Source organism: Chlamydotis macqueenii, chromosome 3 (genome assembly GCF_036417535.1).
Source record: "Chlamydotis macqueenii isolate bChlMac1 chromosome 3, bChlMac1.mat, whole genome shotgun sequence".
Classification (NCBI taxonomy): Eukaryota; Metazoa; Chordata; class Aves; order Otidiformes; family Otididae; genus Chlamydotis; species Chlamydotis macqueenii.
Window position 1 is genome coordinate 77,351,046 of NC_141558.1, and position 17,302 is coordinate 77,368,347.

Genomic DNA, 17,302 nt, shown 5'->3' on the forward strand with positions numbered 1-17,302 from the left:
AGCAGGAGGTGAAACCACTTTCACCACAGAAGTTGGGATTTTCTTGAGGACACCTCACCTTTGGGCCAGGGCTCCCCAACTCTGCTCCTGCAGATGGCTCAGGCAGCGACCAGCCCTCCACCGGCCCCATGGCACAGGAGATGGCTGTGTGATGCCAGTCTAAACCACTGCTGCCAACAGCAGCTGCCTAGCACCTTTTAAGCAAGTCCCATTCTCCCTCTAGGAGTTGGCTCTGCCACCCCTTCCCAAACCTCTCCTCTGCTGCCGGAGCAGTACAAGGCGCCCTGTCCTGGGGGGCTGCCCAAGCCCCTCACACACACTCCGTGCCCCCACTGCTGTTCGGCCAAGTCCCTTGTTCCCCCATCTCACCCCAACACGTAAGCAGGAGCTCTGCCCCAGCCTCATGACCTTGCCAAAGTGCTTGTCCTCCTGCAGCACCACAGTGCAATACCCTCACAGGGCCCAGCCCTGGAGATGAGATCATACAGAAAGTCCTTATCACACGGGGGCCAAGCCAAATATCCAGGCCTGGTCTGGTCCCTGCTACACCCCAGCCCGCCATTTGGTGATGGCTAAACCGTAAAGCTACATGGTGCCACGTACCGGTGCAGGGCGAGAGCCCACGGGAGGGCCCCCCATGCCACACAGGAGGCTGCTAGGCAGAAGCACGGTGGAAGGAAATGAGAGGCTGCGGTCACAGAAAGGTCCTCTCCAGCAGCATCACCCACCACACCCCAAGGACGCCATGCAGTGAGGGTGGACAGTCCTGAGGTAACGAGCTGCTGAGGCAAGGGAAGGGGCAGCATTTAACAGTCCGCAGCTGAAACAAAGAAATCCTGTCCACCCAAATTCTTAGATCCTGGCCAAAAGCTGTGGAGCTCCAATTTGAAAGCTGCATGCAGCTCACAGAAGACACAGAGAGCTGAGGGCCAGCTGCAAGAGATGCTCCTCAGCCGCAGACGCCATTAACTGGAAGAGGACTGGAGCGCTTAGCCACGGACAGACCGAGCCATGGGCTGGGTCACCAGCACGCCCTGGGGCCCAGGTAAAGGCCCCCTCAGGCACAGTGCAGGGCAGGGCAGCAGCTGGGAACCACCAAGTTCAGCTCACAACAAAGCCTACGCAGAAAGCACAAACCCAAAGAAATCAACAAATGTACCTTTTCATTTTATTGCTAAAATCCCTACCATAAATCTCACCAGAGAGGAAGTGTCTGTTTCTCCAGCTTCCTACTCAGTGTCCTTGAGAAAACAAATGACACCACACTCAAAAAAAAAAAAAAAAAAAAAAAATGCCCATAGTGGTTTACTTCACACTTCCCTGTACCTTGTTATGCTGAGTGCTTCGTTTAGAGAAGGCTGACCTCCCCAGCCGCCCTCATCCCAGTGCCCTTCGCTGTGGGGACACACCAAGGAACATGTTTAGCACTGGCGAGAGGAGCCGGGTGGATGTTCCAGTGCCGACTGTAACCCTGCCGACTCAGCATCCCAAAGGTGTGCGGAGAGTCAGCGTGACAGTGACTGCTGTCTGAGAGGTGATTTTCACAGGAGATACAGGAGCTGTGCTACAAGCACAGATGCTGTGAATACAGCCGTTAAGAGTGAATAAAGTTATGCCCCTTGTATTTCATGAGATGCAATTTCTTCTGTAGGTGTGGGCAGGGGCTCTGGCTCACCTCACAGCAATTCTACCCTGTGCAAGCCATCAACGGTTTTGTATCCCAGTTTTTCTACCCAGTTAGTAGGACAAAAATCATTACAGAGAGGTTCAACAGTGCACAATTAATTACTACTTTGAGATGTCCTAAGTGTGTTATCGGCCTTACCTGAACACCCGCAGGAGAATAGGAAAATCTATAGGCTTATTTTACTGCGTTTTACATAGGCTCTCACTAATTCCTGTGAACAAAATGGCACTGATTTGTTTTGCTATCAGCTGTTAGGTGTAACAGAAGGAAGGCGGAATGGACTTTGCACTACTTAACAGTCAGCAAAATAAAGATACGCACAACAGAGCTTCAGAAGAGGCACCAAAATGAAGATACCTAGAACGTTTCAAGTCGTAAAAGCCAAGGACAAAAAGCACTGATTAGGCAGGAAGGATTGTCTTCAAGAATAAAATGTAAAGAAACTCAAGGTCTGAATTAGGCTTGAAAGGTTTTGTTTATTAAAGGAATATATGTAAACACCAATACAACATAATACATGTTAAAGAAAACAAAAGACAGAAGCAGGATTTTTTTGTGCAATTAACTCCATACTGTGCTTCCTTTAGCAAAACCATTATTTCAGTCAGTGGTAAGGTTACAAAAACCAGTAGCACCTCAAAGGCTCATTTCTGGCAAGCCATCTTGCCAAGTGTCCCAAGTCCTTCCAGTCTCCGTGATGTAGATTTCCTCACGATCAACATACTTGAAAAATAAATATTTGTGTCATTAACTAAACCAGGTGCTTTGCAGTGAATGTGACTGGTCATCTGCTTTCTGCTAGAACAGCGTTTTCCTGCTGCTGCTCAGAGAAACCAGCTTGTGCTCCTGTGCTATCTTATCCTGCCGTTACCTGCAACCAGTACACAGGCACAACCTGAACAAGACAGTATTTTAAAGTAACACGGAAATATTTTTTTTTACAATTATCACCAGGCAAATGCAATGGGACAGATCAACACGGGCAATAACATTATCTGGTGGCCGGTCTAGAAAGCCCCAGGGATGGAGTCAGGTGGCCAAGGGATGGAAGGCTTCCCTTGAGCAATGAGCCCTCTCCAAAGTCACAGCCAGGGCAGTGCTGGAAGGAAGCTCTGGATCAGCTTGGTCTCCGCATTAGAGATTTCCGACCCGCTCGGCGCAGGAAGTTGTTCCTGTGGCTCACCTGAGGGAGTTCCTGTTATGAAGCCAGAGGGTGGTAGGTTGAAACACAGTTTCTGAGAGTGATGTAATCTTGGACAGCACTCCGTAGGCAGTGATACTAGTGACCTGGTTACAACCTGCAGTGTTGTTACAGCCCCTCTGCTGGCCTGGTGATCACAAGAAAGGGAAGAAAGAAAAAAAGAGGGGAGTGGAATAATTTAAAAAGGAAAAAAAAAAGTTTCCAGATTTCCTTTGTTTAAGTGAAGCATTTTCCTTTTCCACTTTGTTTGAATACACCGACCTGGTGTCTAACAGATGGAGACTGTGCAGATGCACTTTTGGGAGTGCCCATAAAATACACTGCTAAAATACAAATGGAGGGGTACTTTGGGGTTTTTTTGAGTTGTAAATTCAATAATCATTGCTGTCACCTCATGTTCCCAAAGGAATTTGCCCTTTGTTCTCCGGATAAAGCTGGGAAGAAGAAGAAAAAGAGGGAAAAAAAAAAAAAGAGCATGAAGGGAACATTTAGGAAAAAACCCACAGATCCATAATCTGTACAAGCATCACAGTGTACAGCATTTGAATATCAGGAACCCATACAAGCATGGCTGCTTAGCAGCAACAGCAGCACACAGGAAAATATTCTGCACGTCTTATATTCTTCTCCCATTCTCCAGACCTTTCTAATAAACAAACAGGTCAGCTAACTGGCTCATGCCCAAGTCTTACCCACTAGGGTTTGCTCAGAGATGTCACTTAGTCATTTAGCATAAGCAAATCCCAGGCTTCTTCCTGTTCGAGCAGCAGAGTGGGTGAAGGCTCTCTTTGATTTATTAAGACTATTAACAAACGAATAGGAGAGTTCAGAAGCTTCCTCAAGCAGAAGAGCACAAGCAGAAAGGTTTTTTCCTGAAGTAGTAGCTAAAAATAGGACACTTAGAGGAAGTAAAGTTCATTAAGTGATAAAGTGGTGGCTGTAGTGATGAGAGAAGAGTTTTTCCTTTTTTAATCTATACATTTACTTAGCGTTATGTTTTCTTGCTCCTTATTAGAGTGCTAAAGCAGTGTTTATCTGGTTGAGGAAAAGAAGATTTCCCTTTCTGTAGTGACTTTAACATGTAGCTCATCAAATACAACAGAGTCAAGAGTTTTAAACAGACATTGCCAGCCAACAAAGTACAACATTTGACAGCATTATTTGCCTTTTATATGTTCTTTCCACAGTGGGAAATGATATGCCATTTTCAAGACACATTCCACAGTATTATGCAACAGCTTTCTTAATTTTTAATGGATATATTATTTTTAACCTGTCAACTTTTGCATAAAGCATTTTAGTATTTTATTCAGCATATACCATTAATAAATTATTTGCTCCTTCCTCCCCCTCAGAGCTGCACTCAGCATAGGGAAATGGTCTATTGACACTATAAAAGATACTTTCAACTGGCACAGTCTATAGACACTTCCATCATCAGACAAAGCACCAGTAGCACATTCCTGTTTCTACTTAGTCGACAAGCTGGCAGTGCTGCCAGGGGTTTCATCACAAACCACTTTTGGTGAAAAGACTTACACACACATAGCAACCAGTTGCCATAAAAATAAGCTATCACCCTGTACAACCGTGATTCCTATTAAAAGTGTTCACTTTTGGCCTGATTGCTCCAGCGTTCTTTAGTCATCAAATCCAAATGGTTTGGGACATCCAAAGGAAGCAAGTCGGGGTGTTTCTGTGCCAGAGAAACTTGTCCACTTGACCTGAGTTTGTTCAGAGGGCACGCACCTCTCATCTCAGCAGATCTGCCCATTCTATAAGGGCAAAAAATGGATGAGATTTGATGTCTTCAACACCAGCAACGCCAGCACCAAGACGCTCCGCAGGATTAAACTGCAAAAGCTTGATATAAAAAAAGGAAAGAAATACATATGATTCAGTGAGTAAGAACAAAAACAACTGCTTAAAAGTTTCAGAAAGGTCTAAGGTAAGGGACATCCCACTGTTTTCCTGCTCTATGAATTACTTTCAAGAGTGCAAAAGCGTACTTGAAATTCCTAAAATCCAGTAAATGGAAGAAGACTCTCCTTTCCTTGAGTCTCAGTGTTACAGTCTTCAGAGACTACTGATCACAGCATGCAATTCCCTGAAGCACTGCACATTGGGACTTCATTTTAAGTATAACCTGATCTTAAAAAAAAGAGCAGCAGCCAGAGCCTGCATCAGTAGAACTCTGGACACTGCATTTGCTTCATGTTAACCTTTGCTCACACTGCTGCATTACGGCTACATCAGGGACAGTGGTCTGTAACTTTCTATTTCATAAATTGTGACTTGGTCCTAAAATACCAGAATATTACAGCCAGTTCTTTATTTAAAAAAAAACAAACAAACAAAAAAAAAAGTTTTAAAGAGTCTTACGAATGGACTAAAACTGAAAAAATCAAAACCCCAGTGGAAGAAACAAAACATTGTAATGGCTTCATGGAAATTTCCTGAAATTCAGCACCTCGTTTGCTTTTTCGTTGTACATCACATGCTCAACTCATGTGAAAAGGAAATGACAATATTTACATCTGTTTAAAGATACCAATCCATATAAAAGGGAATGCAAAGGTAATACTCCAAAGAGACTAACAGAGACACACAAAAATATTTTGCAGTTTTAGAGAACTGTTTATACTCTATTCAATTACAGCCAGTACAAAGGCATGATTTCATTTTCTGCAACAGCTAATAGGATAACTTCTCCCAGTTGTCACTTAGAACAATCTGTATTCATATCTTAATGCACTCAACATCTAAGTGAGTCTACATCCATAAACATAGGAATTTACACATTTTAAGACGGCTCTGCTATTTGCAGTCATAATGTCACATAGGAAAGGTAGCTCGGTGTCAGGGAATAGTGCTGCTCTGCTATCGTCCACAAGCCAGCAGAAACAGATGCAGCCAGGGTCTCTCTCCTTCTGCTGAAATACAACCAGCACCAGCAGGAGGAAAGTAAGCACAGACACTTATTTTCTGGAGTTTGCCCTTCCAGAAAAACTTTAATTTTAGAAAGCAGATGCAACACAAACTGCAATAGATACCTATTGAAAAGTCACGTTGTATATTTTGTTGGTGGGAAAACCTGGAGGTGTTTGAAAAAAAATACTGGGTGCAAAATACCAAACCTATATAAAAATAACTTCATCTTTCACCAGAAATAAATAGATTTCTGTTCTCTTAGAAGTTGGCTAAATGAAGGTGTTTACGATGAAGCCACCTGCACTGGAAGCCACAGCAGGAGACAACGTCTGACACAGTTTTCTGTATAGCTGAACATTGATCCCGGAGAGTTATTCTGTGATGCTTTGACCTGTTTACCCTTGGCAGTGGGGGGAAGGAAAGTTGCAATGACAAATTGCTATCCATGCCAAGAGAGCTTTCTTCCTTTTCCTGACAAGGCTTCCTCAACAATGAATGGCAGCTTCCTTGGATAGTCATACAACAAAAATGTGATTTACTAGCTCATATAGCCAAATCTCCACCAGATAAGTCACTACCCTACACTAGAAGGCTCAGCCTAACAGGCACCGAGGTGACTGTTCTCTGAACAGATATGGCCTTGTAATATATCTGTGAGTGGCAGAGATGTATTTGCCACTTAAACCACAAGTGGCAAAAGAGCCACTCTTTGGCATATTTGAAAATAGGCAACACATTAGTCTGCCATGAAGAACAATCCTGTATTGGCGGGGAGAAGCAGACTGGATGACTTCATTTGCCTTCACTTCTAGTCTTCATGGGAGGAATTCTGTGTGGTTTTGCCTTCCCTCAGCCTTTTGAGTCCTATTGCACCTGTGTGTGAGGGTAACAATTTGCTACCATCTAACAATATAAATGCAGATTATACAAAAATAGGATTTTTCTTTAGTCACTTCCCTTTCTACCTTTGCCAGGAACACACAGACACAACTTTCACCTTCAGTGACTTCATATCACCTAGTCAAAACAAGAGGTCCAAACATCTAGTTTCATTTCCATTAATCGTTTCACAGTAATGGCACATAAATCAATCTGTCATTGGGTCTTTTGATTCACTGAATTTTCAAAATCTCTTTCCTTTGTTTTCTTCAAGAACTACTTTTTTCCCCACTCTAGTCTGTTCAAATGTACATCTAAGTGATGTCATTATTTATGCATCCACCAGCAAGGTACTCTTCAAAGCCAAACAACAGTTCACACCTATCATTTATTCTACTCAAGCGGAGTAGGTCAGATCCCAACTCCACTTCCTGAGCTAGGTCAAAATTAACTAGAAGGAAGATAGCATTATCTGAAATTCAAGATCCTGTACTACAAGTTTATTCTCTCAGTCATGACTACCTAAAGCTAAGAGTAAACTAAAACCAGCAATCCATACTATTCCCATTAGTTTGAAAATGGTGTATCAGTCTGGAAGGTTGTCTATATTTTAAGGTTTCCTACTTTGCCTTTTGTCCAACCTACCAGTTATTTTCTTACTACAAAAGTCATTGTACTCATAATTTAAAGTACTTTTTTTTAACAAATGCCATCCAGAAGGTTTCCTGGAGGACAGCTACAGATTTTCAACCACAGCAAGGTCATAACTTCAGTGTGTTGCAGGTTTCATAGTACTTAGATCTCTCTTGCTGAATTGGCATCAACATTTTTTAGTTTAATTAATTATAAATGTTTCTATGAACATTTAGGGCAGAATTCCTAAAATGTTCATGCATCACCAGCAAATGTTTCCAAAGTACTCAGCATTGACCAAGCTTGTTCTTTGAAGAAATGGCAAAGCACTCTGGTTTTCTACAGAGACACCTGGCAGAAGTCAAAGTTTCCAGATGCAACAAGACAAGTAGATAAAAGTAATAAGTGCTGACAAAAGACCCATCCACATTCCTATCAGCAGCTTTTTGCTTTTACATTTACTTCACCAGAACAACTTAGGTAGATAAGTATTTGTCCAGTCTCCACATGTACCTATAGAAAACAAATTTTTCCCTCAATTACCTGCTGAATCAGTGATCTGGCCTCCTTTGATACATGGTCTGGTATACTCAGAGAAGTATGAGTGTTTATTCCTGACGGATGGCACTCAACCAGAGTCTTGAGAAGGAAAAAAAAAAAAAACAATAAACAAAAGAGGAAAAAAAAAAATCAATGCAGGCAAATACATTTATTAATTTAAAAATTGCAGTGTTGTCTTGTCTCCTACTATACGTGAAATTTCAGTGCTTCCTAGTAAAAAGCATTGATTCTGGGGGTAATGTCTACAGACCCTGATGCCCCCCTGGAGAAATGGTTTTAGAACATTTATGTCTTAGTGCTTGTGCTGTATTGCTCAAACTTGAAAAGTCTTGGAATTTGGTAACATTGCTTTCTCCGTGCAGAACTGTCAACTACTCGCCAGTTTGATTTGGCTAAGCACTCTTTGTCGCAAAATATTGAATTAATGTAACACAGTAACATACGGCTTCTAAACTGTCCCAGGAAATAATACTGAAACTATTAGGGGAAAAATTTTGTAAATGTACAGAAGGAACATTAGAGAACTTTGATTTCACAGTGGTTAAAAGGGGTAGCAGGGGTTTTGGTTATTTTTTTCAGTTCTGAGTTCGATACAGCTTTATCAAGTTGTTGTGCTGAAAGCTTGCACATGTTTGGTTTCTCTGGTCCCATGCAGACCAAGCAAATTGAGGGTGCTCAGGTCAGCAAAGCACATCTGAGAAAGAGAAGCAAGGAAATCACACCTGAGCACACCACTTGTGAGAAACTACTGGCCAAGAGGTCAGTTTTATTGAGTAACTCGCCCCCAGCCCTACCTTCCCAGTGAGGAGTTCAAAAAGAATGGCACCCAGGCTCCACCAGTCACAGGCTTCTGTCTCTTCTAGTACAGCACCAACCTCTAAACATGAGACATTTCAATTAATATTAAAAAGGTCAGTTACACCTTCAAAATTAACATATATTCACAAGGTGACTGTTTAATGCTGACAGAACATATACTAAATACCACAGAGCTTTCATTATGCCTGCAATTTAGTTAGCCCTTTAGCCACCTACAGATTGCATTGTTCAAACACAGCAACACTATACATTTCATGCATAATTTGCCTTTCCGTGCATACATAGGCATTTTGAAGACTTGCAGGCATTACAGTTAGGATTCTTCTATACTGAACTAAAACTGGACAGCGATAGACAATATATTTAGAGAATTTACCCTGGTCAGAAGAGCTTGACTAACCAGAGTGACCTGAAGCTTCCGTAAAAGCAACACAAAGGAGGCTACAATAGTCTACTGCATGCCTTAATTTTGTCTTAGAGAGCAGGATTCATCTCATGACTAACCCAGAGAGGCTTTTCACAATAGCTTCTCTTGTCTGTTGGGAACCATGTAGAGACGCTAAATCTACTTCACATAGCCTAACCACAGCCACCAACTGCATATTGCTACAGTTCAGGCCAAATTCACCTTAGCTACCTAGGGACACAAAGTTGCTTTCTCTAGCATCCAGCCAGCACCCAGCACTCTCTCATTGCTGTCTATGCGCAAGAGACAGCAGGGAAGTGAGATGGGAGTTATACAGTCCCTTGCCATACACACTGATATCCTCAATAGCATGATGCACGCAGAACACTTGGCTTTCACTGACTCAGGCTTTAAACTACAAAAATTATTAAATACAAACACACCACACTGTCTGCTCTAAAACAGGCAGAAAAACAGATTGCAACGAAGATGAAATCTTCATTTTGACTGTCAAAAAAATGCAGAAGCTGCACTAAAATAGCTTTGGTGGCAAAAGCCACACAAGCTTCCCAACAGAGGACAACAATTAGCATATAGTCACACAGTCGTTGCTGTGAAAAGCATCGTGGCATGTTTGAAAAATCTTGATCATCATTTTACGGAGCTTAGCACGAGCATGGCCAAGGAGAACTACAGACGAGTCACACTCCAGGGTCAGCGAAAGGAAGGCAGTACCTCCAGACCTCCCCAGACGCCGAGATGCACACACATGCTGAGCACGGGCTGTGCAGAGGGCTGCCCCCTCAGGCAGCTGCCACACAAGCTGGATGATGCTCAGCACCTTATAGGACTAGGCTGAGGTTGCTGTTGCAGAAGCAACAAGGAAGGATGGCTCACACACTGTTTCTTTAGTTAGGAACATCCCTCACATTGAAAAGTTTATTACGGTTAATGGTGTTTGAATGCCAAATACATCACCATAAGGGTGCCGCGCATTAGAATTTATTCCATTCCTTACAGACTAATACTTTTATCAGTATCGAAAAATTTTTACAAAGATATAATGGCAGTCACATGAAGAACTGTATCAGTATAATTAGATGCATTTTTAAATGTTTTAAGATCCCAAGGCAAGCATCCAGATGAAGTTGCAGTTATGGTAAATTGAGATAATCTGTGTACAAATAAAAATCTGTTCTTGCAATTGAATTTTATGTCCCTTCAGAAAGGCAGACCTCCTAGGTAACTGTCCTTTAAAAAAGGAAAACAAAAAACCCAAACTCAAGCCTTTCCACATGAACCTGTTGATGAAAGGTTTTGACAGCATCTCTCCGTGAAACCTAATGAAGGGTCAGCCTTTCCAGTCTGATCATGATTTCTTAGTGCTGTACGTTCCAATAATGTGCATTCAAAAACAAAGTAATATGAATGGAAAGTAAAATCTACAAACAAATACTTTAGACTTCTCTAGAGCAGTTCTCTTTCTCATGTGACTTTAATCCTGTGGATATTCTAGACTAAGACAGCTTTCTTCCAAACAAGTGAAGATTTTTATTTTTAAATTAAATTCCACACTTACTCCCAAATAAGAACAGTAAAGCCAAGAGTTAGTTAGGACTGACTACTGCATTCTCAGTTCCTATACTATCATTAACTTTGCCATATTGACACATCTTAAATTTTAGAATAATGCCACAAGAGGAGATAATCCATTCTTCCTCAAAGACATTCAGTAGGTATGGGTCTCTCTGACTTACAGCCCAATATAAAAAAAAAAAAAAAATTCTAACAGTGAAAAAAAATCATCATTCTGAGCACAGGGAAAAGAAATATTATTAAAAAAATAATTTCTGAGTTTTTGTATTATTTTCTTTGATGCTGGCAATCACAGATGCTGATCCAGTTCTTCGAAGCATCAAAGTTACACTGCCTTCTTTCACAGGATCACACACTGTTCCTTATGGGAAGTTGATGTAACCTCACTTACTTCACTGAAGAAGAACATGGATCCAGAGTAAGAGTCAAAAAGTAAACTAGAGTCCACTTCTCCAAAATCTAAGCTCATATTTTCAACTGTAAGAACATTTTCAATACATGCCAAATAAAAAGAAATGTCATTGCAGATCTCTTAAGAGAGCAACACTGAACTCTTCCATGCACTTTTGACTATGACCAAAACGACACAAGTGGGATAAATTGAGAACAGTCATGTAACACAGATTTCTCCCTGGCTGAAGGGCTCTGCCTGGGTTCTCATGCACACAGCAGAAACTGTGTGACAAGTCATCTGAACCAACACAGAACAGAAAATGGAAAACTCAGCTGAGGGGAACATTTGAGCATCCTTTTTTACAAAAACTAAATTTTTGCTCAACTTTTCTCCTGTTACCCAATATCTGCTTTCCTGCTGCTTTCCCTAGGTCCCAAAGTTTCCTTACTTCAAATTTAAATAAATATTTTCCTTAAAAAAAAAAAAGTGAATACTACAAATAAATATATGTTGTTTACATTCCCTTACTTTGAACAGGTCACATTACTTCTGATGCAACACACTGATCATAATAAGTTCAGGATATCACATCAATATTACTGCATTTTATCTTGACTACACATGATGGGAAAATTTAAAAACTATAGATTATGAAGTGCTTTCAAGAGAAACAGAGTAGCTAGCTAATGTAATATACCACACAGGGCATATGCTTTTTTTTAAAGCTTTAATATTGCAACAAATCTGAACTACAATATCTGCCTTCACTAAGAAAACATTTTCATCTCAATCCATCAGCAAAGTAATTTAGACAATAAATGGTAGCGACCCATAAGCTTAAGTGAATAACACGGGGATATTTGTGCCGATTCTTTACTTCATGAACCTTGAAATCAAGGACCTTATCCACATTTGTACAAACATAAACATACGCACACATGTGCATCGTGCTGGTGTTTCTAGGACTAGCAGTACAAAATTTGCAGAAAAAAAAATATTAGTATCATTTTCAAATATGAAATATTTTAAAATCTGAGAAATAAAAAAGTAGGGTCAAAAAAAAAATAATCAGTAGCTCTTCCAGCTTCACTGTAACTTCATTAAAAGGCAGAGTTTTCTTCTTTTTCCCTTCCCGATGCACACCCATGCGACATCTAGCACCAAGCAACACTTGTCAACAGCAACGCTAAATTCCTGCACCAAAGCAATTTCAACAGCAGCCGTTGGGATAACCAAAGGGAAGGAGATTCATAAAACGCTATCAGGTCCAGATAGAGACAGATGGTACAGGTAAACACCTTCGCTACCCAGCACTGTCCTTCCAGAGCAGCTGGTCTCAACTGAAAGGCCACTTCTTTGTGGTTTCCATACTTATCTCAATATTTGCATTATACACAGTAATACCTTACTTCCTGATAAGGGATACGTAGCTGACAACGCTCTGTATTCTAAACAGAAGTCTCAGTTCTAAAGTAAAAAGCAGAACCTCACCTCTCTTGAACACACATCCTTAATAAAGTTACTACAGTAACATCAAGGTCCATTTTTTCATTCTTTCTGCAGCAGCTTAAGATGAAATATACCCTTCTTATTGAAGGATTTCAAAGGCTTATACTACCACACCTCAAATATTTTCTCCTAAATAGTTTCCTCCGGGGCTGACAACAAGGCCTCCGACCAGTGCACACAAACACTAGTGAACATAAAAGAAGCCAGGCTTAAAGGTGGACTTGGGCATTCAACGTGCAACTCAGGCCAGATGGCTTGCGAATCACCAGAACAAAAACTCAATTAAGCTTTGTAGGATAAACTGTAACATTAAAAAACAAACAAACAAAAAAAAAAAAAAACAAAAAAAAACCACCACCAAAAAAAAACCCCCTATCTGAATTAGGAATGAGACCCAAAATCAGCTCACAAGAAAACAGGCTCTAGGTGGAAGTACTGCTTATTCAAACACCTAAAAGCCAGGAAGGGCTTTGCATTGAGGTGGTTTTCCTGGAATTAAGAAGGAAATTTGGCTCTTGGTGGATTGACAAGAATTTCAAAACCTGAAGAGTCCCTTCCCCTTACTGCATGTTTCAAGCAGAAGCAGCATACCTTCAAGCACAATTTCTGCACTGGTAAGAAAACAAGGAGACCCATCTGAACTATCATCAGGTGTATGAAACCATTCAGGAGGAACGGGACTTGTCCAACATCTGGAAACATCAGACACAATGTTTTCCCCTTCTGTGGCCATTAAGATAAACAGTATTGCACAAAAAAACATTAGAGTCGCTTCGGAAGTTCTATTTACCTTACACTCATTTAATTTTAAAAGCTTAGTATTTTATTATATTTTAATATCTATATATGTAAAGAAGCATTTGCAGAGAACCAAGTAAAATGAGCCCAAGCTAATTTACTCTAGGCAGACTCAGTCAGCCAAGATATCGTAAGATACAGTCACTAAATAACACATCACACAAGCAATCTGGCCATAATGCTTTGCCTAAAATGCTTTAGCAATTTATAAAACACAGTATTGAACCATCTATAGCTAAGCATAAAAAGTTTATCATGGTCTTTAAACAATAAAGTAGTGAGGCAAGTCCAATGAACATCTGCTAAGATCAAATGGAGTACAAAAATAGGAAGTTTCATCTTAAAGGTATTCACAAACAAATGAGCATCTATGCTCCTCTTTGCAAGAAATTTCCTCATTTCACTAAAAGGAAAAAATTAAGAGGGAACTGTGTTTTTTCTTCCTTTTAGCAGCCCAAGATTTATAAAAAAATGCCTCTAAAATAATCAGGTGATGAGGCATAGTAACTTTTTACTGCTCTGCTATCAAAACAAAGTAAAGACTAATTAACCTTTCAGCTATCTCCATTTATTTTCAAAAGGTACCTTCTATAATATCTTCAAGTTTTAGCCTTATCTGTTATTTAAAAAACAAAAAAAAAAAAAAAAAAACCCACCACCACATCACAGGTAATTTACAGTTTCTTCCAGAGTTATTAACTGGCTTTTATGTCAGACAAGCTAATACCAGATGTTTACAAATCAATAGCTTCAGTACACCTCAGTACTTACTTCTAGTTACAGAGCCTACAAAAAAACCCACAAAAACGTGTACGTCACCAGAAACATGTATTTAAAACAAGCCTAAATGCCAAACCACATCAGACTATTTTCAGAAAATACCTGTTTCTCTCCCTAGACTTATGCTTTCAATTACCTACTCCATGTTCATAACATCTTGCTATTTTAGGAGCACTCGGTTGTCACTGATCTCTTTGGGACACTTGGGTGTCTTTGGAGAGCTGTACAACTCCAAACAGTTGTTGTACAGTTGTACTCCCAGCTTCACAATAATCAGTTCATTTTTCCTCAACTCCAGATCTTTATTCTTCATTCATGCCAACCATATATTTTTCATGTTAAAGTTCAGTCCTGTTTCCTATTGCCAGGGCTTTTCAAACCAAGACAGCCCATCTTTCTACCTTTCCTGCTCAAAGCTCATTCACCTGTCCTGTTTTTTCTTCTCCTTTTTAGGATCGTCCTTAGACATTAATGTCACACAAAAAGCTAGGACTGAGTCAGAGGTAAAATCTAGGAAGTTCAGTCTTGCATTATAACCACAAGACCAGCCCACCCCTCGACACCTCTCAGGGTCAACGGCACTTTAATCTACTACCATAGTTATTTTGCTTCTTAAACAAGCTACTCAAATTAAATTACTATAATACAGAACAGTAGATTTAATGAGTGCCTGCAAATTCCTACTGAAAAACAAATACACAAATAATATGCAGGTTTTCCAGCATCAAATATCTATTTGGTAAACAGAGGCAGATCATTTTTATCTTATTCAGTAAATAAAAATTATAGCATACAGGCTAATAATAGCAACCTAGCATTTTCTATTTTCATGCCATATGTTTTAGGTTATCAGTTGCATTTTGCATCTGTATTTTCAATTGTCTAAGAGCAGAAGTGACATCTTCATTTGAGAGTATGAAAATCAGGTTGCACACTGAAACATTTTGGGGTTTTTTGGGACAAAATCATTTAGCCACAAAGTCTTCTTTTTGCTTAGGTTAAGCATTGTCTACAATTAGTAGCAGGTTAGATAAAATCAAATATACCATATATTTATGTGTGGGCTTCTGCAAAGGCTAGCTTGTGTAAACAAGGCTTGATTATAGCACACAGCTTACGAAAGCATCGGAATAACATGATGCCTTACTGATGGCCAGTTTCCTACTTACATTTTCTATGAAGCTAAGCTCCCTTTGGCTTTATGATTTCAACAAGCAAATCTCCAGTTTTTAGTAAACAGAGTCTGGTGAAAACTCATTGTCTGGACAAGAAAGAAAAAAAGACTCCAAAGCCAGCCCAGTTCTGAAATCCTACAGGGATGTGACAGAACATATCCCCGCTGCTGGAACGAGAACTCAGAGAGTGTAAATAAAACACCTCATACACACACAATATTTACATAAGATGTTAGACCAACAAGCCACTTCTACAACATGACACTTCACAGGTTAGATCAAAAAAGTACCTAAAAGATTTCTCTTATGAGTAAATCCTCAACTTAATCTGTTCAGGTGAAGACACTCTTGACTAGGCTCTGACTGTAGACAATTTTGTCTTTCTCACAGGTATTAAGCATACTATGAATGGGCTTTTTTTAAAAAGTTGCCAATTTGATTTTAAAACTCATTGCTATCACGAATGGAATATAATTATTACTCCATTTAAAAGGTAACAACTCTTTATATTTAAGATCACAAAGTTAGCAAAATCAATACTTAAATAACAGAAGGTGATCATTTGCATTTCAAAATTCATCTATCTTGCTTTTCCCTCAATTAGACCAAAACATGTTGATTCACAGGTTTGTGTGTGTGTTTGTTTCTTTTTTAAACTTATTTATAGAGCAGAATAATGGCCCCCCTGCTAGGCTGGCATTTGCTCAACTTTCTGTCCGTGTAAATTGAATGTGTTACTGGAATTTTCCCCCCTTCAGAATACCAAGGCACATTAACCAAGAGATAAAGAGATACATTGCTGATACTATCAGCCACCAGGCAGGTGGATAACGCGAGGGATTTTTGTTAGTTTTTGTGGGGGTTTTTTGACAAATAGGTGATAAGAGTTCTCAGGGGGCATGGAGAGCAAAGGGCTGTTTAAACAGAAGTGAATCATTCTCATCTGATCTGCTAATAACTTTATATTCAGATATCAGCTGCTTAGCGCACTATAAAACATTCAGAAAACAAAATTCTATGAAGAGGAGGAAAGTTTTTTTAAAAAACCCATATACACCTCACATTAGTCACCTTAGCCGTATTAACACAGCAGAAAATCTCAGTTACAAGTGCTTAATTTCTTCTTTAAAAGCAAATAGGTTATTCTTGGCCAAAACCCCCACAGTTTTACTTGAAGTGGTGTTGAGTTTATAGGGGATGATTTATAATCCATCATTTCCCTTGTGGGTTAGAGAAACAACATTTGACTTATCATAGGTGAACAGCAAAGATTTAGTTTGGCCATTAATCAAAGTATCGCACAGGCACTACTTTTAAGCATCTGCAGATAGCTTTGTTGTTGCAGCAGTTGGTTCAGCATGAACTTTTTTTTTTATTGAGTAGAAACTATGCAGGAGTGAAAAGAGTCGTTCAGTTTTACCAATAGATTCGACAGCAGTATAACACACCACGACTCTGAGCTTGCGAGTACAATTCCTGATATGCAAATCATTACAAATAAACCGCATCTTCCGTCTCCAGTTCTTATGTGAAGTCAGGCAAATTAGAGCCAGCTAGTGCAACAGCAAAATCCATTAATGGTACAATGCCACCTGCCGTCAACAGTGGGGAAGTGCCACTTCTTGCAACAGCTTCAGCTCTGCTTTTAGTTTATGCACGATATAAAATGACAATTGCTATTTCACACAAAATTAATTACACTGCTAGCAGGGAATGGTATGCAGCTTCTTAAACTATCTCTAACCTCATCTTTTTGACACTTCTCCATGTATAATGTTTGCATATGTTCTATTATTTTATACATACATTGCATGATTTCTTTTCTACATATGCAGCCACATTGCCTCTCTGCTTTTCGTAGGATCACAAGAACAGAGCAAGTCCTTACTGTTCACCATGGGAAGGATATGACCACTGCTTCTGCACCAAGACG

The 17,302-nt window shown here is 40.0% G+C and overlaps 1 protein-coding gene across 11 annotated transcripts in view; it reads right to left on the minus strand.

Annotated features, from left to right (window-relative positions):
* Positions 1 to 2,143: 2,143 nt before the first annotated feature.
* The window catches only part of RPS6KC1 (ribosomal protein S6 kinase C1), a 92,218-nt gene continuing 77,059 nt past the window's right edge, over positions 2,144 to 17,302 (minus strand). For 7 of the 11 annotated variants that reach the window (XM_086744102.1, XM_086744099.1, XM_086744101.1 and 4 more), the window contains 3 exons: positions 8,687 to 8,769; positions 7,875 to 7,970; positions 2,144 to 4,751 (listed from right to left, as the gene is read on the minus strand). In XM_086744102.1, coding sequence (XP_086600228.1) covers positions 4,641 to 4,751; positions 7,875 to 7,970; positions 8,687 to 8,769 — 290 coding nt within the window. In that variant the 3' untranslated portion in view covers positions 2,144 to 4,640. Of the gene's footprint in view, positions 4,752 to 6,609; positions 6,693 to 7,874; positions 7,971 to 8,686; positions 8,770 to 17,302 lie in introns of those variants that run through there. The other 4 variants (XM_086744100.1, XM_086744103.1, XR_015258082.1 and 1 more) reach the window with 4 other exon arrangements.